This window comes from Balaenoptera acutorostrata, chromosome 11 (genome assembly GCF_949987535.1).
Source record: "Balaenoptera acutorostrata chromosome 11, mBalAcu1.1, whole genome shotgun sequence".
In the NCBI taxonomy this organism is placed as follows: Eukaryota; Metazoa; Chordata; class Mammalia; order Artiodactyla; family Balaenopteridae; genus Balaenoptera; species Balaenoptera acutorostrata.
Window position 1 is genome coordinate 40,495,232 of NC_080074.1, and position 23,678 is coordinate 40,518,909.

The following is a 23,678-nucleotide window of genomic DNA, read 5'->3' on the forward strand; positions in this document are numbered from 1 at the left end:
GGTGAGAACAACACTAAATAGATAGATGTCACATGGTGATAAGTGCTCTGAAGAAAATAAAGAAAAGGTTGGATAAGAGGGTAGCAAGTGATGGGGTGAGGGAATTGCTGCCTAGGAAGTAGATAGGAAAGGCATCTCTGATAAGGTAGACTGAGCAGAAACCAGTAGGAATCTGGGGCCTGCCTGTTCCAGGAAGAGTGAATGTTCCCAATTTAGGAATGTGGCATGCCTATTAACGAAGTGATAATGATATTGGAGCAGTTGAGAGAAAACAATTTTTTTCATATATAAGCTGAGGACTCTGACTAAACATTTTTGTTACTTTACAATGTCTGCCAAAGAATGGAGTCCTCAACTAGGAAGAAGAAGAAAAAAAGATATGTTATTTTTTGCTTATGCAGTTTTTAATAGTTTCTACCCATTTTTTCTTGAAGGTTCTGTGTTATAACTTTCTGAAATAAAGCTATCTGCTAAGCCCTAAGACACACACTGTAGAAGGGATGGATTACTCTTCATCAGAAATAACAAGAATCAAGGATGCATATGTCAATGCTTTAATCCCTGTAAAGAAATCACACAATGGCAGAGAATAAAGAAATAACTAGCGTATTTTCTTTATTCCTCTCTCTCAATTATCTCTTCTTCTCCCTCCTTTCTTTCCTAGAGTAACCTCAAATCTTTTTTTCCCTCAGCTGCACTTGAAGTGAATTAATACTTTTAATTTTACTCAGACTACTCCATACTTAACTTTTCAAATCTTTATATGCTGGACATTTGATTGATAATCTAGAAAAAAAGAATAGGGATATCATTGTCTAGTCACCAAGTATAAAATGACAATAATATATAGTTTTATATATACAATGTATACAATTACTCCATGGAGAAGTCTTATTGTCTATTCAAGTCCTTCTTATTTTCTGGTCAAAGAATCTGAGAAAGTACCATCTAATAAAGATGATGATGATGAAAAAAATTATTTCATTGGGTTCTTATTTCCAGGTTATCTATGGCTTATTTAAATTCTTCCTCGTGATAATTCCTTGGGTTTGGTATCCTTTTTTTTTTTCAGATGAGGGAATGGAAGTTCTGAGGGGTTGTGTATTGTCTCCAAGATCATAAAACAAGAAAGTTGCAGAGTGTATTCAAACGCTGGGTGTCTATGCTATTCCCATTACATTATATCTGTGCTGGGGAATTCTTCCCTAAGGCAGGCCACATAATTTGAAAGGCAATAGACTTCTGGCTATGCTTAGGGCAGAGTCAAAAATGTGAATTAGAGATGAGCTTTTAGAATGTGAATCCTGGTCTTCTGTACAAGCGAGAGTTTTGTTTGAAAATTTCACTGTGATGTAGTTCCTGAAAACCTCATGGGGTTGTTGAATATATCAATGTAGGTTCTTGTCAGAGTGTCTGGCACATAGCATGTGCTTGATAAGTGTTAGTTAAAAATACGACAAGAGCACCAGCGAAAAAGAAGGAAGGCAGGGAAAGATATTTCTCCCATTGGTATCTGAAAGAGTCCTTCATTAGTCTCCTCTTCATTTTAGGGGAAGAGTAGAGCTACTCTGGACGTTTCTTCTCCTTTTTTCTTAATTTACTGGTCAAGGAAATAACGAACTTTTATTAACTTTAAAAAACCATTCCTGTTTATTTGTTTCAGGTTTATGGGGAATCACTAATTGGAGCTCATTGAGTTCTAACACCAAAAATGGAAAACTAAATCTTTAGACACCTACTGTCATTTAAGGAAATGTAAAATGCTTCAATTTTATTTTAGCCAGTGGAAAAAAATATAGTAAGGTTATATGCACAAAAGAACTAGATTTATGCAGTAAATGTGCTTCTAAAATGTAACTGAACAAAATGTTTGTGTTACCATAATGCAGTGCTGTGATTTCAAGCACAGGCTTGAATATGTTCCTCAGTCCCTGTGAGCCTCAGTTTCCTTATCTGTAGAGTGGGGATGCTGTTAGTATCTAGAGGATCAGAAGAATCAACCATTAGGTGTTATTATTTTCAACATAATTACCTATTTTTTTTTCTATAAGATTCTCCATACCCCCCTCCCTGATTTCTGAAGTGATAGCTAAGGAATCTGAAAATCAGTTCTATAACTTTGTTAATGGGACATTTATTCTTTTCTATTTTCTCTCTTGCAAACTACTACGCACCCCCCTGCCCCAGCCCCGACACACACACAGTGCTTTGAGATGGATGCCTTCAGCAACAGTGGTATGGCCCAAAGAATTGAACTGGATGGTGGGACCTGCAATGCTAAGGCAGCCAGCATTGGACAACTTTTTAGACAGATGGGAGCTTACGGTAGGAATCCAAGAGCTGCTTCTCTTGCTTAATGTTAGAGCCTATTGGAAACATGGGGATTAAATGGCAAGTTGATTTGAAGCTTTTGAAGGATATTTCATTCTTTCTCCATCATAACTGAATTAAACACACATTGGGTGGCCCTGTAGAACTTGTCTCCAAAAGGAAGGGTGAAATACTCTCCTGTAAAACTAGGCTCTCCCCTCCTCATAATTCTTCATTTTCAGTCAAACTGCTTATAAAAATGATGGATGTTAATGATCACCTTACTTAGGAGATGGCATCATTTATTTAAAAAAATAGAGCGAGTTAGATTAATAGTTAGAATTATTGCTGGGAGGCTAGGGAAATATGGGGAAGATAAAAATAATCTTTCTCAAAATAATTGAGAATTTATTATTTACTAAGAACTTGGTGGAAATAATCACTTTAAACATCATTATCCTTCAGACATTTTCATATCTGTCTCTCAAACTTAGCAAACTTAACTTATTGGCAATAAAATAATGGAATATCCCCACCAATAGTGCAAGAGGGTAACCAATTTGCAGGGCAGGAATAGAAACACAGACATAGAGCACGGACGTGTGGACAGAGGGCGGGAAGGGGAGGGTGGGATGAACTGGGAGATTAGGTTTGACATAAATACCCTACCATGGGTAAAATAGATAGCTAGGGGGAACGTGCTGTATAGCGCAGGGAGCTCAGCTCGGGGCTCTGTGATGACCTAGATGGGTGGGATGGGGTGAGGGGGGGGGAGGGAGGTCCAAGAGGGAGGGGATATATGTATACATAGACCTGATTCACTTCGTTGTACAGCAGAAACTAGCACAACATTGTAAAGCAACTATGCTCCCATTTAAAAAAAAAAGAAAAAAAATGAATGGAACATATATATGACCACATAAATTTGCTTTACTTACCACGTTTGGAATCTGAATTAGCTATATTCAAGTTCAAAATAGCCCAATTTATAGGAAAGTTTTCCAACTGAAAAACTTCCCCAGAAATTAATTTTTAGGAAACTAGTTAAAAATTCACACACTGATTTGGAGTGTGAATCTTTTTATTGACCTTTTTTCAAAGAAATTTCTAGTCTTTTATATCTAATTATGTGAGTGATGATGGGCTTGAAGAAAGAGAATATGCTTAAGACACAGGCTATAGTTCTATAATTTGAAAGATCTTAAAAATCTTGCCAGGAAACATGATAGACAGAAGACATCTACTACAAAAAGTGCTAAAAAGCAATGACCAGAGGGGAACAGTTTCATTAAAGTGTGTGGTTAAAAATGCAGCTTTTCTAAGTTCCCCTTTACCAGGGCAAGCAGGACTTTTCATTTTTGTTTATGTCTGGCTATCATGTATTAGGAACTCAATAAATGCTAGTTTACTTGCATGGCATCTACTATGTTGTACATCATTCAATACCTTAACAGGTAGTTACTAATTAAGCAAATATAAGGCTTGACTTCCTCTCTCTATAAGGTCTCTCCTTGGGGTGTTAAAAACACTACTTGAGCTCCAGAAAAATTTTTTTGAAAGCAGCTAATAAGAACATTTCCTTTCTAGTAGCATCTCAGGTGGCTAAGTTTGGAAGTTTAGCAGACTCATAAACGTGACCTTAAAGCTAACCTAAGGCATAAATAGCCAGGGATGGGCAAGAGAGGAGCTTGTGGATGATGGTGCAGGTTGAGAGTGACTACAGGGTTAATGAGCCCTGAGTGGGAAGAGAAGAAAAGTGTAAAATTGAATTCACCATTACAGAGGCCCTGCTTCTGAAATCAACAATAGGCTAGCAAAATCAAATAGCAGTCTACCTTTCTTTTTAGATTTATTCAATGTCACTTAAAAATGCACTCTACATTTTATTCCAGATTGTTCTAGGATGTTAGAAAACCCAACAGACAAAGCAAGTTTTCATTTGCAGTTAACATATGAGGCTGCCTATTTCTATAGACCAAAAACATTCCTACCCCAAGTCCAGAAATGCCTGGGAAAGAGGTAACGTGAAGCATGTTTCCTGGTAGCTAAACTCAAGCGCCACATTTTGGGAGTCAGGTAGGGCAGTGAGTGGTGTGGATGTGAACAATGGGGTCCTCATGACTGGGAAATGGGTTTGCCAGAGGAGAAGGAAAGGAAAATACAGGCTAGGAGCCACTGCAGGGAAGAGAAACTGACCCCAACCGTGGAGCGTATATGGAAGACCGTGTGACAATATGGACCAAGGCCCCACTCTCCCATAAGGGATAATCTGAGACGACACATAGATGATTTCTGCTGATTTGAAACATGATAGCTCACTACTCTAAATACTGGCTCACACTCCTAAATCATTACTTTTTGAACAAAGGAGGAGTTTACAAGGTCCAGTAGAACTTCCTCCCAGGTCAGGGAACTTGGGATTCAGGGCTGACACTGGCCATTACAATCACGAGTGAAAGACTGAACTGCTGCTATTAGCATCAGATTCTCAGCTGCAAAGCAAGGAATCTGGATCAGATGATGCCTGTATGGCTTTCGAGGTATAAGAATGAAATGTTTAAGGAAATTCTCTTATTGGAATCACATATTTGATCACATGAAATGTCACATAACTTTTCGATAAACATAAATATTTCATATTGAGTCCTTTGTTTAATGTGTTGATTTAACTCAGCTAATGTATATGGGGAACATACACAGGAAACAGAGTAGAAAGAATAGGGAAACCACTAGTGGATATTTGGAGGAGGAAGTGTCTAGGAGCAGGGAAGGGAGGGATATCTTAGGCAGTTGGGCATTTGGGTCTGAGGTTTGGGAGAAACGTTTCAGTGGGAAATAATGGATTTGAGAGTAATTGGAGTATACAAGCAGCAATTGAAACCCTGAAAAGAGATGAGAGCACCCAGGAAAATCATGTACTGTAGCAAAAGACAGTACTCAGGACAGAAGCCTGTGGAGTTAGAGCATTTAAAGAGCCAGCAGGACACATTCGTTAAATTACTTAATTCCCTGGAAACTCAGATAACTACTTGATTTTTGTGTTGTGAAATTTACAGATGATAACACACGTACAGTGTTTGACTCAACTTTGATGTTCACTAAATGCTCCTTTTTCTTTCTAATTTCTACACTAGGGCTGTTTGCTTTATTACATAGCAGAAATGGTAAACTCGATTGTCATTTTAAACAAGAGAAGAATAGACAGTATGCCATTTGTTTTTGCGCCACTACTTACACATGAAAATTGTATGTAGACTTGAATGAAATGGCTTGTCGATTCAAATTACATGAAAAAAATTTCCCTTAACATTGCACTTGAAAAATGTTTACCCTTATGATGTACAGTCAAAATTTGAAAAACCTCCATGTTGTGCATTCATTTCTAGAAACATCCACTTCTTTACTAAAATCATAATTTTAGCCAGAGTGTGACAATAACATAACCAATAATAAGTACACATGTGAAAGAGCAAAATGGCTTATTCTAACATGCAATTCACAAGTGCAAAGTGATAGGGTAAATGATAATATAGTTCAAGAATAAAGGATCTTGTCAAGGATCATTTCTATAATCATCAAATTATTTGATGGAATCAGCATATAAAGAAAGTCAGAGGCAAGAGCAGGGAGGTCAAATGGACAAAGGTAAAGCTTTCCTGGCTCTGGGCCACAGACTTGCTATCGCATGTGTCCATCTCAACACAAATTCATTTAGTAAATACAGCTATTTTAAGTTGATGATAGCGTTTGTGGAAAATTTCTGAACATTTAGGCTCTAACCCCCTAACCATGAAAATTAGAAGTTTTAAGCTGTTACCCTGAAAGTTCTATAATTTTTTCCAAAAATAAACATAAGCATTTATGATATCTGGCTACCACCAACCACGCTATAAATATGACCTAGCTCTTACATGGGATAAAGACCAGTTTGATAATCTTCTCTGTGCAACCTATATATTTTCCCTTACCTTTTCTATAGCTTTTTTTTTTTTTAAAGATAAAAATCCAGTCCTGTATTAGAGGCAGATAAGCTGTCTGCAGCTCTGCACCCCATGGGCAGAAAATGGGGTCTCCTAGGCCCACAGCTGCTGCCGCTGACAAGGGACTGATTGCATCCATGCTCACACGGTGGGAGCTTTTTTGCTTGACTGGAGTTTACTCCTGAAGAGTGATGGTGTGGAACTGCAGTCAGCAGTCATCCACTGTGGAGTTGGTTGCTCCTTCGGAAATTGAAATAAATTGGCTGAGGGAACGTGCAGAACAGCATTTGGTGAATTTGACATTGAGCACTGTGGGCCCCCGCGGTTCATGACTGCATTATACGACAGCACAGAAAAGGAAACGGAAAACCCACTTAAGAATATGGTATTTCTCCATACGTATCAAGGCATCAAAAGTGTCCACAGACATTTTATATTTTAATTGCAGTAAAACTGCGCGAAGAGGGAATTTAATTAGCCTATGGATGATTTTACTGGAACCCCCATCTCTTGCTAGTCTGTCCTTGTACTTTGCTTCTAGAGTAATCTTTCTAATAAGAGAACTTTCAAGAAGCAACTCCCAAGCTCAAGAATTTATCCTTAGTCTAGAATTGGAACACTTTAAATTTTATACCCTGGCTTTTTCATTACTCTTTATTATTCACCAATCTCTACGTGCCCGTTTCTCCGTTTACAGAGGTGCTTCTGGATTCTAAAGGAACCCAGAGAGAGCCCTAGTTGCCACCCTCACTGGAGTGGAAAGAAGTGACCTGCCCACCGATCCTAGAGGTGGAACTCAGATTCAGATATAGGCCTTAAGATACAGAGATGCACAAGAAATTCTTTTTGACCTCCTGGAGCTCAAAATTCAGTAGAAAGAGATAGAATACAGCAAATATTTACGCTGAAATAAAGTGAGTATAACATACAATGGGAGTTAAAAATAGGCAATGACTAGGAGGTTGGCTGGCTGGGGAAGAATATTATGGGCAGGACTGGTGTCCTAAAAGGCATCTGGTATAAGCAGACAAAGCACTGACTTTGGACGCAGAAATCCTGGGTTTGGGTCCTTGTTCAATCATGTTGGGTGTGTTACGTTAATACCCTGAGCCTTGTGTCTCCACCTAAGGTGGGATACTTATGAGAGGGTCTTCTGCTTTGCTAGCGATTTTGTGTGCCTCTTAAATCAATACGTGGAGGAAACACTCTGCTTTCTTACTAGTCTCCCAGCATTTCCCCCACTGTACATCGTACGCATCCCAACCACTTCTCTGGGGGCACTGATACCAATCCTAAATTCCCCTGGGCTTTCTGGCCTTCGTGCCCCATCATTCCCAACAGACACAGTAATGCTAACATCAAGAACACCAGCGACAATGACAGAAAACGGTAACTGCAGACATGGATTGAGGACCAATGTGTCTGGCTGCTATTTGCTTTCCATAGATTATCTCAATCCGTATTCTCCCTCTGAGGTGGGCATTATCATTTCCATTTAAAGGCCAAAGGGTCTGAAACTCAGACAATGTAAATGACGTTTCCAAGGTCATCTAGCTTGTTAGGGACAGAACCGGGTATCAAACAGATCTTTCTCACGCCAGAGGTTGTACGCTACTATGTTCATATCACTAGCGTCTACCCGTCTGCTCCTTGTAACTTTCAGAGTATGGGGAAGAGAGAAACTTCGTAGGAATTGAATACAGATTTGACTAACAAATACACGGTCTCAGAACTGTTCTAGAAGTCCTCAAAGCAGCCCTAAATTGTGGAAGGACAGTCTCTAGAGGAGAGCCTTGATGGTGTGCTGAGTGAGAAAAGGAGAATAGTACACTATGTTAAAACTTTAGGGGGCATCTGGCATCTCCCAGATTCCCAACAAACTTTTAAATTACAATTTAAGAAAATCACTAATATCCTCTAATGTCAGTGGAGGAAAAGCTATGTTTACTTTATGGTTTCTGTGGGAATAACAAAATGTTTTTGTGCAGAGGGTAGATTATCCTTCCACTCTTAAGACATTTTAAAAATCCTTGACGTAGAGGTGATTAAAAATTTGTCTAGCCAGTGCTGTCTTTTAGACAAGACGAGAAATATCAAGGCAAACAAATGAAAGGGTTTTCAAAAGCTTATGGGGTAAAGTCATTGACAGATTTCTTTACTTAATTTTGTGGTTTTGCTGTTGTTCAGAGACCATTCACTTGTATTGATATGATAGAATGTGATTTTTTTTGGAGAATTTAGCTGAATATAAACATAAGGAAACATTAAGAACTGTGGCATATGGGAAAAAATATTTGTCTCTCTATAAGTGTAATTGAACCCTGTAGCTAACAAGAATAATCGTTCGACCGTCTCTTTAGATAGTTATTCTTTTCTGGAATTATTTGCAACTCAGTCCTGCCCAGAGGCAAGGGAAATAAGTTAGACATGTTTTTGAAACTCTTTTCAGAGTTGTAATTTTATAATCTTGTAATAAATTCCAAGATGACCATGGGAAGTGTGTTGTTCTACACAAGCATTTTACTGCTACTATGAATCTGCAATAATTGGAGATAATTTACTATTTTCTGAAGCATAACAGAATAATTGCACCATTTTCAAATTTAAAGAGAAAAGAGTAGGAGAGGTCTGGTCAGGATGATAAATGATTCACAGCCTCCTGTGACTGTTTCCTTTTGAAAATGTAGAATCAATGCATATAAAAACATATTCCGGTCTCTCATTTTTAAGACATTTTCATCTTCAGTTTATTAGAGTGTTGCCAATTTGGTGTTTTTGAGTTTGTGTGAATAATACTGACATTTTCAATTTTAGGTACTCTTTTCTTTTGCTCATTTGTGACATATACATTGACTTCACAATCCAGTAGACCTTCCTGTGACAGACAAATCAGTGTTTTGACAAGAAATGAACATCCATATAGGCTTGGCCAGCAGTATCCTAACACATCCCATATTTAGCAAACATACTTCAAATAGCTATATTCTGTCTCAAAGAAGTGCTTCTGGTCTTGATGGTTGCCTTCATGACTCAGAGTCAAATGCTGCCTGAAGGAACTTCTCCACAGAGGAACCACTGTGGGAGGAGTTGTTGGTTAGCTGGTTGGCTCTTTGTAGCTCCGAACTTAAATCACGGTGGGCAGGTGGGGGTGATTCCAACATTAGCTTCTTGCCTCCAAGTAACAGCAGTTACCTAATCAAGGGGCAGAGGGTCAAGCTTCTAAAAGGCATGATGCCACCTCCTCTCACCTTTGGAGTATCCTGCAGGTACCAAGGTTTGAATAGTCTCTACTATTCTGAGAAGGAAAATTCAATAATAAGAAAGATTTTCCCTTGGGATCCATACTGCATGGATGGAGTGAAGTACCACATTTACTTTTTTCCTAAAAGTCAAGCTCTCCACACCAAGGCCTTGCATGACAATCTTATCTCTCACTTATTCTTCAGATTTCAGTTTATTCTCAGCACTACCTTAATCCACTAAAGCGGTACGGATGCTCCTCATCTGTGTTCCCACAGCGCAGGTATTTTCCTTAGCAGAAACGTATCAGGCTCTTTCCTTGTCTCTTTCTTCCACTAGTTTAGTGAAGGTGAGGGCCATGGGGTCTGTATACTATTTATCTCCAGAATATATCATGCTCCCTGTCGTGGAGTCAGAACACAGAAAACATTGATCAAATGAATGGATGGAGGCAACAGAGATGGGGAGACAAAATCATCAGAGATAATGTCCCATTTTTGAGGCAGGGCTAAATAGGACTATGGGGACCCCATGAGCACCTATGATAAATTTGAGTACCCCATGGGTTGACTCAGACCAGAATGCCAGTAGCTTTTTCGGGAAGTAGGGTTAGTGGTGAGCAGATCTTTCATTAAAAGTTCACATTTCCCTAATATGTAATGCTGTCTTCTTTGTTTGCTAGCAATATTTCCTAAAGTCAGCATGGAATATGAATAGATGTGAAAGGAAAATAAATAGATTATATGGTCACATAAGATTGGAAAGCACTGGGTTGAATGCAGTTAAATAGGTTTTATATTTAGGCAGGATATATCAGACTTTACTATGCTAATGTGTAGTTTGTATCTCCAAAGAAAGAGACATGCAAATTTCCAAAATGTAATTGACAATAGAAAATTTCTTTCTTTTGCAGATCATCTCACGGAATTTATAACACAGAGAGTTTTGGGGCTACCTAATACAATATAGTTTGTAAGCCATATCTCTTTAGTATAAAATATCTATCATTAAAGAACTATTTATTAAATGTCCGTAAGTGCAAGTTTCAATGGTATAGCACTAGGACAAGTATCTTCTTATTCTATTTGATAAAAGCATCATTAAATCTCTAAGGCATGTTGGGATGTCAGTTGTTAAAGTCATATTTAGTGATACATACTTATTAATACAATTAAAATAATAATACATAAAATATTTTGGCTAACTTATATGTGAAACACAAATATCCTAAAAATGACTCCTTTTGAAAATAATAATCAAAAGTGACTTGACCTTCCTGTGAAATACATTTTGGAATTTAAAGATACTCTGGGCTTGCTCATTTATCAGTAGTTACCCTAGACAAGTTCATTATCTCTTTATATACTTCTGTTGGTATTCATGGATGAGTCTAAAGAAACCCTTTTATTAGTCTAATTTATATGCCTTTTCTTTGTCTGCACTCTGCCAGTTTAGATGTCACCTGTAATAACTATGAAAAACTGCTGTGTGCTTCATGTTCTTCTTTTTCTTTTAAAATCTGCAATAGAACTTCTCTACAACTACCAAAGGGAGTTTCGTTCCAAGAAATAACAAATCTAATTTACCTATATTGAGTTGCAATCTCTCACCCTGATAGGCTTTTTGTTTAGTATGAAAACTCATCAGTGGGGCTCTCTTAAAATTGTTTCATCTATTTTCAGGGAATAAAATAAAAGAATGTGTTTATTTTAGATCACCTAAATATTTTCTGTACTATAATGGTGTAATTAAATGATGCTGCTTTATCATCCTTAGCTTTGAAAATTTCAGGTTCTTGCTGCATCCTACATACACCAGGTAGATAAATCTTTACAAATCCCACCTCGAGTGATGTCATTCTGCCGCTCAAAATTTTCATTGGATCCCCATTACTTATCAAATTATGAATTAATTCCTTAGTCTGGCATATAAGGTCCTGACATTTCATTCTTTTTCACCCATTTTCCCCCTTTAACACTCTAATTAAACTAGTTCTCTCCAAAACATGCCCCACATGTTTCTATCTTGTAGCTTTTGTCTAATGTCTCCTTAGCTCCCAGAATGACCACCTTTATCTTTATTCTTTGAAAGTCAACCAGCTCTCTAAGCTTCCTCTCAGTTTCTACCACTTCCATGACTCTGTTCTTTTTTTTTTTTAAGGGGAGGGACGAACTTTTTTTTCTGTTTTTTAAAAAAATTTTATTTAGTTAGTTTTTTAATTTTTGAATTTTATTTTATTTATTTTTTTATACAGCAGGTTCTTATTAGTTATCTATTTTATACATATTAGTGTATATATGTCAATCCCAATCTCCCAATTCATCCCACCACCACCACCACTGCCCCGTCACATGACTCTGTTCTTAATTCAACCCACTGGATATCACTTTCTTTTGGGAGCCCACAATCCCATTTTTAAATCTTCATATATCTAACCCATTGCATGAAGCTTGGCACATAGAATTAGTTAGTTAATTTGTCCAATGAGCTACTGACTCTCTTGTAGCATCTCTTTCTTGCCTTGAGTTAAAATTATTTGCGTTTTTCTCTAATCCTTTCAACTAAACTTTTAGTTCCATGAAGGGCAAAGATTGTCTCTGTTATTTACTACCTCTGTGCCCTGTAATAAACAGTTACTGAATTGAAGAAAACTCTTATTTTGTCCACTAAGCTTGAAATGTACAGTTAAAAATTTCTGTGGCATGCTACCACTTCAATGTAGTAAAGTTTTTCAGAGAGTGAAATGTGGTATGCCAGAAGTATACCTCATACTTTCCTAGGAGACTGATTTCTCGTCTTAGTTGTAAGGCAAACACTAATGGACAGAGTCCAAAGACATAAGTTTCAGTCTCAGTTTTGTTTTGTTGTAGCACTTGTGACCTTGGACATGTTTCTTAACTTTTCTGCATTTTGGGTTTCTCGTTATTTAAAAATAAGAATATTACACTCAGCAGAGGTGTAACATGAAAATTAAATGAGGGAACACATGAGAAAATACATTGAAAACTGTGGGGTGCCTTGAAATATATTTGTTCATTCACCAAATACGTTTTGAATGTTGAGTCTCTGGCAGGCATTGTGGTACTCACTTGAGATAAAAATAATAGTTGTCTTTTCTTTTTAAAATTTATGACTACAATAAGATGAATGAAAAACTCATTGTCTCTGTTTGGAAGGATCTGATGGGCTAGACGGACAAACATATAAGTAAAGAATTAAAATACTGTGTGTGTGTTAGAGGGAAAGGGAGAGAGAGAGGGACGTTATATGATAGGAAAGAGGACAGGGTGCTATGAGCAAGAGCAAGGACACCCTAACTGTACAGATAGGCTTCCTGGGGAAGGTAACATGTGAGTGGAGACCCGCAGGATAAACTTAGCCATGAAGTAGGGTAGAAGCAGAAACCGTGTTCCAGGAAGAGGAAGAGTATTTGAAACGGTACATACATACATAATGCATGAGAAAGAATAGGGAGAAATACTGGAATTGGGAGGTGAGGTGAGCATAGTATAAAAACAGCCCTCTTGGATTCTGCTATATTCCTCTAAAGGTTTTCCCTTCTTTGCTTCACAGCCTCCTATCCCAAATTTTGTTAGGAATACTACTGTAGACCATGGAGTCACCTCAGGATTTTCTTTGCAGTGAAACTAGTATTTTTTCATTTTAAGTGAGGAGGATTTAAATTCACAATATTCTTACATTTGATCGCTACACTATAGTGACTATTTTAAAAAACAAGTAAGTAAAGTACCCATAGTGTGGATGAGTGGTAAGGAGTACTCTTTGTAGAGTTGGACCAATGGGAGTGTAGTCCAACTTCATCACTTTATCTTTGCATGTCCTTGGGCAGGTCACTTAATCATTTGACTTTAAAATGACAATGCTAATTATTTATAAAATTATTGTGAGCATTAAAGGGAGTAATACTTGTGATAACTAAGTCATCTGGCACTTGGTAAGAGTTTAACAATTGTTAGCTTTATTATTTAAGAACCAATAACTAGCAAATTTCTCTGTGCTCTTCTATTTATACTTTATTTTCAAGTGCATACATGTTTAAAGCTCTTTTTTGATATCTGTATCTATATCTATAAACACTGGTTAAACCACACTGTTAAATCAAGCATTAAGGTTTATAAAATTAAAAATCCATTTTATTAATCAGTGTTTAACTAAGAAGCAAACTTCTGATATCAATAATTAGCTTTAGAATTAAAGTATAAATGTATTATTATACCTGAATTCACAATAAAATATTTTCTAGATTTCCAGATTTCCTATGATTTTAAGTGATTAGAGTCTCCAACTACTCAAAATAAGATCTAAACCCCATAAAATCTTTATTTTAGAGAAGGATAGATTTCTGAAGTCTTTATTCATAGGTTGCTATGGAACTAAAGGAAGCTACTTCTTGTTTTCAAGTTCATTTCTGGTTCTTACTGTACCTTATCACAGAGAAAAGGCAAGAGGTAATATTGGAGGTCAGCCCACTTTTTTTTTCCCCATTGGAAAAATTGACCTAGATCTCTATTTCTCATGTAGGACTCTGTACTCATGGCAGTTTTCCTTCAATCTTGTTGTCATAAATGAAAAAAAAAAAAAAAAAAGGCTTTAAAATTTTAGTCACTTCTTGTAAAATGGACCAGAGGTCAAAAGGAGACAACAGGAAGAACATTTTACCCAGATGAAATTAGGGGGCAACGAGGTATCATAAATAGAATGTAATTCAAGCAAAATTTAATTAAGGTCAGAAAAAATACTTGTTTGCAAAGTGTTCACTACATTTTTAATCACAAATGGTTAATTTCTTTTCTCTCACATCTCATCAGGGGTCCTTTGGCAGTAGTAATATATACTGGAGAACTTGCTATAGATACATTATTATTATTTGCTGCATCTAAAGTCTTATACACAAGACAGGTCTGTGGTTGGGATTGGTTGGTCTGTAGTAAAATTCTAACTAGCAACACTGGGTGGACAATGTACTCAACAAAGAACAACAATTTCTCCTGCAAAATAGCATAGATTTTGTAAAAGAACAGGGAAAAATAATTGATAACACTAAGAAAGATACTTTTTAGAAAGGAACCCTCATCTAAATACTTAAACTAAACTCCATTTTTTCTACAATCATGTTTTAAATTTACAGAATTTGCTACTCAGAGTGCTTTCATATATATCACGTCATTTGGTTTCACAACACTGCCAAGTGTTATTATTTTCATTTTACAGCGGAGTTGAGAACATTTTGGCTCAAGTAAGTTACATGACCTCTCAAAAAAAATGCCAAGCAAGCAGTCTAGCAGGGCATAAGATCCTGGCATCCCATCTCCAGTCACGGTGCTGTCCTGCACATTTATGTAACTTTTCTGACACTTAGTTTTTTATCTGTAAATTGGTAAAGGCAATAATACCCACCATATAGGGTTTGATGATTAACTGTGTTCATACCTCTGAAGAGCTTAACACAGTACCCCGCATATGGTAATGTTAAATATTTTGACTATTACTAATATTATTACAGTTATTACTATACCTATCACCCAGCATCCCTATGAGAAGAAAGTTGTGTATTTTCATTTCAGTTACTAGAATATTATGAATGAACTTACTGGGGAGAGGAATTGAGGCCATAACCATGTCTGTCACTCACAAATTAAGAAAAGCAGTGATTTAAGAAATACCATATTAAAAAATCCTAATTGCTGAATTTACATTAAACAACTTTATTGAGTTTTTAAAAATGCTTATTTTTCTGATTATGAAAGTAATAGGTAAATAGTGTAGAATATATTAATATTGTAATATTTAAATGTGTAAATATTGTAGGAATTTTTAAAAATCCACAAATATGTGAGTTGGACAATCAAAATGCATTGTGATCTCACAGGCAAGATTTCTGCTGACCCATTTACATTTCTACAAGTAGAGTCTGGGAGGGCCTCTGTCACTATACCTTATCAGTCGTAAATATTAACATTTTAAACCACAAAATCAAAAAGATAAATATGGTATCTCTATTTTGTTTTAAATTTATTTTGTTATAATGATAGTGAACTTTCAAGGAAATTTCTTCTTTTGCCAATTATCTAGTAATATTAAAGTTTCTACTGGAATAATTTAGCATTATTATTGAAATGAAATATATCTTTTTATATTAAACATACTAAACATTCATTATATTCATTTAAAATATTTCCTTTTTTTGTTTTAATAGGATCATTTTTTATTGTTTTAATAGGATCTTTTAAAAATTGAAAATTACAGTCAGAAGAAAGTAAAAATCATTCCCACTAAAAAAAAAATATAGAAACAAAGAAAAAAAAAAGCCTCCCCCTTCCATCAAGTTCTTTTAATCCTGCCTTCAAGATATTAGTATTGTTATCAACTTGGTGCATGTCTTCATCTTTTGTTCTTTTAAGAAAATCATTAGTTCTTATCTTACACAAAAAAAGTGATGCCATTTTATTGTAGTCATTCTTCTATCTTATTATTCCAGATGAATGTTAGAACCATGTATCAAATTCTCAAAAATATTCCAATGACATATTACCAAAGATTGCATTAGGTCTCTAAATTTAGTTAGAAAGAATTCATATTTTTACAATATTTAAGTTTCCCATCCAGGAGCCCATCTAGTACATCTTCCTATTTAATTTTTTTCCTTTTTTATCTCTAAATAAAGTTTTATAGTTTCCTTGACACAGCTGCCACAAATTTTTAAGGCTTATTTCTGGATACATTTTAATTTTTTCTTAGTTGGTAATTATTTCTGTCTTGTAACTACTCATTGGTGATACAAATTCAAGTTGCTGTTTTTCAGGTATTTATATTGTACCTAAATTCCTGTAGCTAAAGTCTTTAAGAATATCTAATAGGTTTTTAGATAATTCTCTGGGACTAGTCTATGAAGATAAGCATGTGCTCTTTAGAGAATGACAATTTATCTTATTCTAAAATGGAGGGAATAAGCATGCCGTGTTTCTAATTTTAACGGTAATACTTCTAACGAGAATGTAAAATTTTATCAAATTCACTGATTTAATTAACTTAATTTTTTTTGAAACAAACCTATCTTCATCATAATGGATTATACCTTTAATGTATTACTGGAATTACTTGTTAGTACATTTGTATCCAACTTTGTTAATTGCTGAGGTTTCATGAATTTTTGTTGTATGTTTATTCATGTTGATGAAATTTTGAAATCATCAAGAATAACAATGGATAACTATTTTAATCTTTCTGTATTATAGAAAATAATATAATAAGTTATTACTCCAATGTAAAAATTCAATTGGTAAACTCTCTGGCTCTGGAAATCTTTGATAATAATAATAATTTCATCTGGTTTATTGCTCTATTTATGTTATATATTTCTTGAGTTAATTTTGATCATTTTTAGTTTTCCACATATTTATTTAATTGATATTTTCAGGTTTATTAACATATACTTGGTCATAGCATGTATTTCAATATTTTATATCAGTTCTACTATTTTTTTTATTTCACTCATAATTTTATTTATATAAATAAGTCTGCCTGTTTGAAGGAGAAAAACTTTTTTTCCCCTATTAACTTGAATTCTGGTCTGTACAACACAATGTGAAATATGGGGGTGAATAACTAGTGATATGAAACAATCTATATCATTTTCATTTATACTTGCTGATTTTGTTTATACCTTGTTTCTATCATAATTAAAGTTAAAGTAAGGGGAGAGGTGTAGCAGTAAAAAAAAAAAAGGCTTTTGTGATAACACCTCATATATTATGCATTCCTAATGCCACCCTGGGAATTGAGCCATTTAATGAGGAAATAATTTCATCGCCTTTAGCTATTATGTCAAAGGAAAATTTTTTCATGCTGTTGACAGGACTTATTTTCTAGGTAGCTATTCAGCTAAGTCTGAATATTTCACAATTTCCTTAAGAAGTGCTTCTATATTTTAGAAATGGAACATTTTAAAAAAGACCTCTCTATGAGGACTTTGTAAATAAATTAGATATATACAAGAAAAAAGACAAAGCTCAAGAATTTTACATCATTTTCGTGATGAGTGAAAAGCATTATCAACAATTTTTAAATTAGCTCTTTTGGCATCCTATAAACTAAATATCTGAATAAAAGTGTTTAAGTTCATTATTTAGGTATTATTTACATACAACAATTGACATGTAGAATCTGCTCATTGTGTCTACTGGCTGTCCTTTGTTCACATGGATCCCTCCCTTCCCCGTCTCATTCCCAGACTCATTCTTCTAGTTTCTTTAGTGAAATATATTCAGACATTGGGACTATGCCCTTAGCATCCTTTTCTTTTATCTCCATTCTCTCTTGGCAGAGCTATCCTGCCAGCATTCAGGGCTTCAGCTACAATCTGAATGTTGATGATACTCTAACCTACATTTCTAACTAGTGTTGTCCCCTTTATTTTTGTTCTACATTTTCCACTGCTGGCTGGGTATCCTTTGGAATCTCAAACCAGTGTGCCCACAGCTGAGTCATCTTCTTCTGACTCAAACTGGGTCCTTTCATTGCCATCTCTATTCAGTTATTCTCTCAGGTCCCCAGCCTTGACGCCTGTACTCATTCACATAGTCACAAAGTCCTGTCAACTTGACTTCCATAATGTCAGCAATCCTTTCTCTTGTTTTGGTCTCTATTGTGGGAGTAATTAAACTGCTTCTTAACTGATTTTCTACTTCTGTATTTCCAGTATCCAAAATATTCTGTAAACAACTGATCTATTAATCTTTCAAAAGCCTAGCACTGAGACATCACTTCCCTGCTCAAAAAACATTTAACGATTCTTTCCAGCTTAAGGAATAGGCTGGTGTTGCACATTCTGCTTATTCTGGTTTCAATTATATTTGTAGACTTACCTTCCCTTACTCTTCCTCATATGTTACAGTCAAGCTGAACTAAACTGTATTCCCCCAAATGCTCTAAAATGGTCACTTTTATTAGTGCCAAACACTTGGCTAAGCCTTTTACAATACATTATACCTATTAGTACTCATTACAAATTGTAAGGCAGGCATCATCGTTATGTTTGCATAAAGATGTGGAAAGTGAGGCTTGCAGAAATAGGAAAGTTGGCCAGTGCTAACAACTAGAAAGCAGAAGAGCTAGATCTTGAAGGCAAGCCATTTGCTTCTAAAGTGCATGTGTGTTCAATGGCTAAGCCTGAATCCTGTCTGGGCTCATGCCGAATATTTACTCAATATTTTATTAAAATCTATTTTAATATTCAGATTAATCACTTATCATTTATTGAGACATATTTCCAGAAGTCCTACCTTGAAAAAAAGGCCCTTTTCTCCCCTCTTTTAGCCAACTCATTCACTGTGATATTATCCTATTTTATTGTTGTAAAGAATTTATCGATATCAGAATTTGTTTACTAGAATGAATGAGAGTTGGGGTCTAGTCAGCTTTATTCAATCACTCTGCCTAGCCTTAGAAAAGGTGCATAATAGAGTGCTAAATTAATAATTGTTTAATGAACAAAGAGATCTCTATTAAAAGCTTACCAATCAGTCAGTATCCAAAATAAAGCCACCACTTAAAAAAAACAGTGAGCTCTGCACCTTCACTATTATTCCCCAATCATACTGGTTTATGATCCTTCTTTTCTTTGATAGGTCATAACTTAGCACTTTGTAACTATTAGGGAACATGCCATTTATATATTGTATATATTGCATATTGTGTCTTTTAAAATCCTACTCCTCAGCTAGTTTGTAAATTCCTAGAGGGTAAGTACGGTCTCCTACTCAGTTTTGTAGGCACCATAACTCCTTATTTATATGCTTTCTGTAGTTTCTCAATAAATCTCTATTAAACTCTAAAAAAGAACTCTTCATAGTTTGAGGTACATTTGGAGATGAATATTTTATAGTGGAATAGACCAAACTACAAAAAATTTATTTTGACTTCATTGAATGATGTCAACACAATATTTTTGATAATAACCTATCATATAACACTGTAATATATTATAAACAAAAACTATTTCCCAAGGACAATAGCCCATAATAATACACCAAAACAACAAATCCTGGGTAGCAATTATTAAAAATTTTTAATTATTTTTCACTCTGGCAGTATTCTTGGATTCTTTTCTATTGATATTTGCTGCCTCCAGTTCTTTTTTATTTCTTTTTAAAATTTTATTGAAATATAGCTGATTTACAATGTTATGTTAATTTCTGCTGTACAGCAAAGTGATTCAGTTATACACATGTATATTCTTATCCACATTCTTTTCCATCATGGTTTATCACAGGATATTGAATATAGCTCCTTGTGCTATACAGTAGCCTTGTTGTTTATCCATCCTATATATGATAGTTTGCATCTTAGATTGAGTTCTTCTTTTTTTTTTCTTTTACACTTGAACAGAATGAGTTTTATTTATTTATTTATTTATTTTTTGGGGGGGATTTTTTTTTTATTCAAACAGAAAGTCACAAAAATTATAATCATCCTCATCAGTTCACTCAGTCCCATGTAATTAATTTTTTTTTCATCTTGATCTTTTGTTAGCACTTTTATGAATTCTTCAGTTTTCCATTAGAGTTCTGAAAATGCTTACTCATTCAGTTCAGCAGTATAGTCAGTTACCAGAAACCTGTACTTGTCAGAGTCTTTTCCATGAATTCCTTGAAGATGAAATCCTTTTATAGGAACATTTTTGCAAAAGCATCAGAGTACACCCAGAACTGTCTGTAAATGACAAAAGACTTAATAATGACCACGGTTAAAGATTTGATGAAAGTTCATAATAATGCAATTGACAAGGAAATTTAGTTATTTCTGAGATATATATTTTAAAGTAATAACTAGAATTATGACTTATAACATTATACCAGAACATATAAGATTTTTAGAAATTTCATGTAATGTCTGAAACATTTATATTAACATATTTCCATACAAATAACCCAAAGAAAGTTTAGTATTAGTTGTTTTTTTGTTTTTTTTGTTTTTTTTGAAACATAGCCAATTTTATTCAAATTCTCCAAAATTTATGCTAAATATGTTAATTGTTTATAAAATGTTTCACCTTTGTATAATGGTTTTATTATTTCACCTTTCTTTTACAGTTTTTTCATTTTTTCTGTACAGTTCTTCAGTAGAAGCCAGAGTCCTGAGTTGCCCAGTTAGGAGCCTCTGATCTACTATTCTGATTAAGTTTCTTCTCAATATTCATGGACAACATCTGGCTTCTAAATGAAAGGCTTTTGGTCTTCTCAATCACTTGCTGATAGGGTGAGACTGCATTGTTACCCATAACCACATGACCTAATTTAGAATCAACCTTGGCATCCAGTCTTGCATTTCTAATCAAATTTACAATCCATCTTTCAGCTTCTTCTGGAGTCATGTTCAGTTTATCTGCCAACATGTTAATGCTGATACATTGATGGATGCGACAAAAAGTCTCAAATATGAAGAGACGGGCATTTTCAATGAAATGCTCAAGACAAGCCACCAAGAGGAAATCATTCACTAGCACTGATTCACATTCCCTTAGCTTTTTCTGAGCCCCATCAAAGTCAAAGTTAACATATAAGCATTCAACAAACTCTGTAATTGGGTCTTTATTTATTTATTTATTTATTATTTTTGGCTGTGTTGGGTCTTCGGTTCGTGCGAGGGCTTTCTCCAGTTGCGGCAAGCGGGGGCCACTCTTCATCGCGGTGCGGGGACCGCTCTTCATCGCGGTGCGCGGGCCTTTCTCTATCGCGGCCCCTCCCATCGCGGGGCACAGGCTCCAGACGCGCAGGCTCAGCAATTGTGGCTCACGGGCCCAGCTGCTCCGTGGCATGTGGGATCTTCCCAGACCAGGGCTCGAACCCGTGTCCCCTGCATTAGCAGGCAGATTCTCAACCACTGCGCCACCAGGGAAGCCCATGTAATTGGGTCTTTATATGTGTAAGACTCCTGTTGAATAACTTTGACCAGATCTTTTAGCACTTGCCGGCGTTTTCGGACATCTTTGTTTGTTATGACTGCTGTGGTCAAATAGCGGAGAACATGTGGACACATTGTCTGAATTGCATTAAGATACTGTGGCTGGTAAAGGAAGAGATCAATAATGTTATCGCGCCCTTTAGGGTGATTGAAGAAAACAAACAGAGACCAATGAATGAGCCATGTTCGCTGCTGAAGAGACTGAAGTGGAGAACTCACAGAATTATTATCTATGGTCTCTTTTAGCCGTGTAAGGTCTTCCATGGCTGCATCCCAATTCTGCATTAAGATTTCAGAGGCCAGTTTTCCCCAGAGTGAACTCAAAGCATTTCTATCTGTTGCTGGAACCAACGCTCTAAAGAAGTAAAGATATTCTGCTGCTCCAGAGTAATTTCCACATTCATATTGGAATTTTGCATACCTGTAGAGTGTATCTAAATATTCCTGCCTAAAACCATGCTTGTCTGCGAGGTAGTCAAACAGCATCCGACCATCCCTGGTTGGCTGCATTTGCCTTGTAGTTTCTGGATCTTCAAACATCTTCACAATAGGTTCAGTTTCTGCCTGAAGCTGTTTCAGTTGTGCAACAACTGTGGTTCTTTTTTCTCTCAAAGCATGAGGAATATCATCAGAATAAAGGTTTTTGTATACATCCATAGCAAAGTCTACCATGTTGGTATCACTAAGAAGATCCAATTTCCCTTGTAACAATTCTTTTTCATTATATATCTCCTTTACGGAGAGAAACTCAAGCAACGGAAAGACTAGATGCCGATCCAAAAAGTGCACGATGCGAGTAGTCAAGTCGTACTCTGCCATCTTGCCAAGGAAAAGAGCTGTTTTTTTTTTTTTTTATACTGCAGGTTCTTATTAGTCATCAATTTTATACACATCAGTGTATACATGTCAATCCCAATCGCCCAATTCAGCACACCACCATCCCCACCCCACCGTGGTTTTCCACCCTTGGTGTCCATACGTTTGTTCTCTACATCTGTGTCTCAACTTCTGCCCTGCAAACCGGTTCATCTGTACCATTTTTCTAGGTTCCACATACATGCGTTAATATACGATATTTGTTTTCCTCTTTCTGAAGTACTTCACTCTGTATGACAGTCTCTAGATCCATCCATGTCTCAACAAATGACTCAAGTTCATGCCTTTTTATGGTTGAGTAATATTCCATTGTATATATGTACTACTACTTCTTTATCCACTTGTCTGTCAGTGGGCATTTAGGTTGCTTCCATGACCTGGCTATTGCAAATAGTGCTGCAATGAACATTGGGGTGCATGTGTCTTTTTGAATTATGGTTTTCTCTGGGTATATGCCCAGTAGTGGGATTGCTGAGTCATATGATAGTTCTATTTTTAGTTTTTGAAGGAACCTCCATACTGTTCTCCATAGTGGCTGTATCAATTTACATTCCCACCAACAGCGCAAGAGGGTTCCCTTTTCTCCACACCCTCTCCAGCATTTGTTGTTTGTAGATTTTCTGATGATGCCCATTCTAACTGGTGTGAGGTGATACCTCATTGTAGTTTTGATTTTCATTTCTCTAATAATTAGTGATGTTGAGCAGATTTTCATGTGCTTCTTGGCCATCTGTATGTCTTCTTTGGAGAAATGTCTATTTAGGTCTTCTGCCCATTTTTGGATTGGGTTGTTTGTTTCTTTAATATTGAGCTGCATGAACTGTTTATATATTTTGGAGATTAATCCTTTGTCCATTGATTCGTTTGCAAATATTTTCTCCCATTCTGAGGGTTGTCTTTTCGTCTTGTTTATGGTTTCCTTTGTTGTGCAAAAGCTTTTAAGTTTCATTAGGTCCCATTTGTTTATTTTTGTTTTTATTTCCATTACTCTAGGAGGTGGATCAAAAAATATCTTGCTGTGATTTATGTCAAAGAGTGTTCTTCCTATGTTTTCCTCTAAGAGTTTTATAGTGTCCAGTCTTACATTTAGGTCTCGAATCCATTTTGAGTTTATTTTTGTGTATGGTGTTAGGGAGTGTTCTAATTTCATTCTTTTACATGTAGCTGTCCAGTTTTCCCAGCACCACTTATTGAAGAGACTGTCTTTTCTCCATTGTATATCTTTGCCTCCTTTGTAGTTGACCATAGAGTAGTTGACCGTAGGTGCGTGGGTTTATCTCTGGGCTTTCT

At 35.8% G+C, this 23,678-nt stretch overlaps 2 protein-coding genes and 1 long non-coding RNA gene across 6 annotated transcripts in view; 1 reads left to right on the forward strand and 2 right to left on the reverse strand.

Moving 5' to 3' along the window:
- The window catches only part of SYT1 (synaptotagmin 1), a 537,233-nt gene that overhangs the window by 276,775 nt on the left and 236,780 nt on the right, over window positions 1-23,678 (reverse strand). The window lies entirely within an intron of this gene.
- LOC102997960 (uncharacterized) overlaps window positions 1-23,678 on the forward strand; it is a 289,513-nt gene that overhangs the window by 230,279 nt on the left and 35,556 nt on the right. The window lies entirely within an intron of this gene.
- Window positions 20,527-22,342, reverse strand: LOC130709232 (eukaryotic translation initiation factor 3 subunit E-like). The gene is made up of 2 exons (XM_057556803.1): window positions 21,454-22,342; window positions 20,527-21,127 (listed from the first exon to the last, which is right to left on the reverse strand). The coding sequence occupies exons 1-2, from the start codon at window positions 22,329-22,331 to the stop codon at window positions 20,668-20,670; spliced, it is 1,338 nt and encodes a 445-aa protein (XP_057412786.1). The 5' UTR covers window positions 22,332-22,342; the 3' UTR covers window positions 20,527-20,667.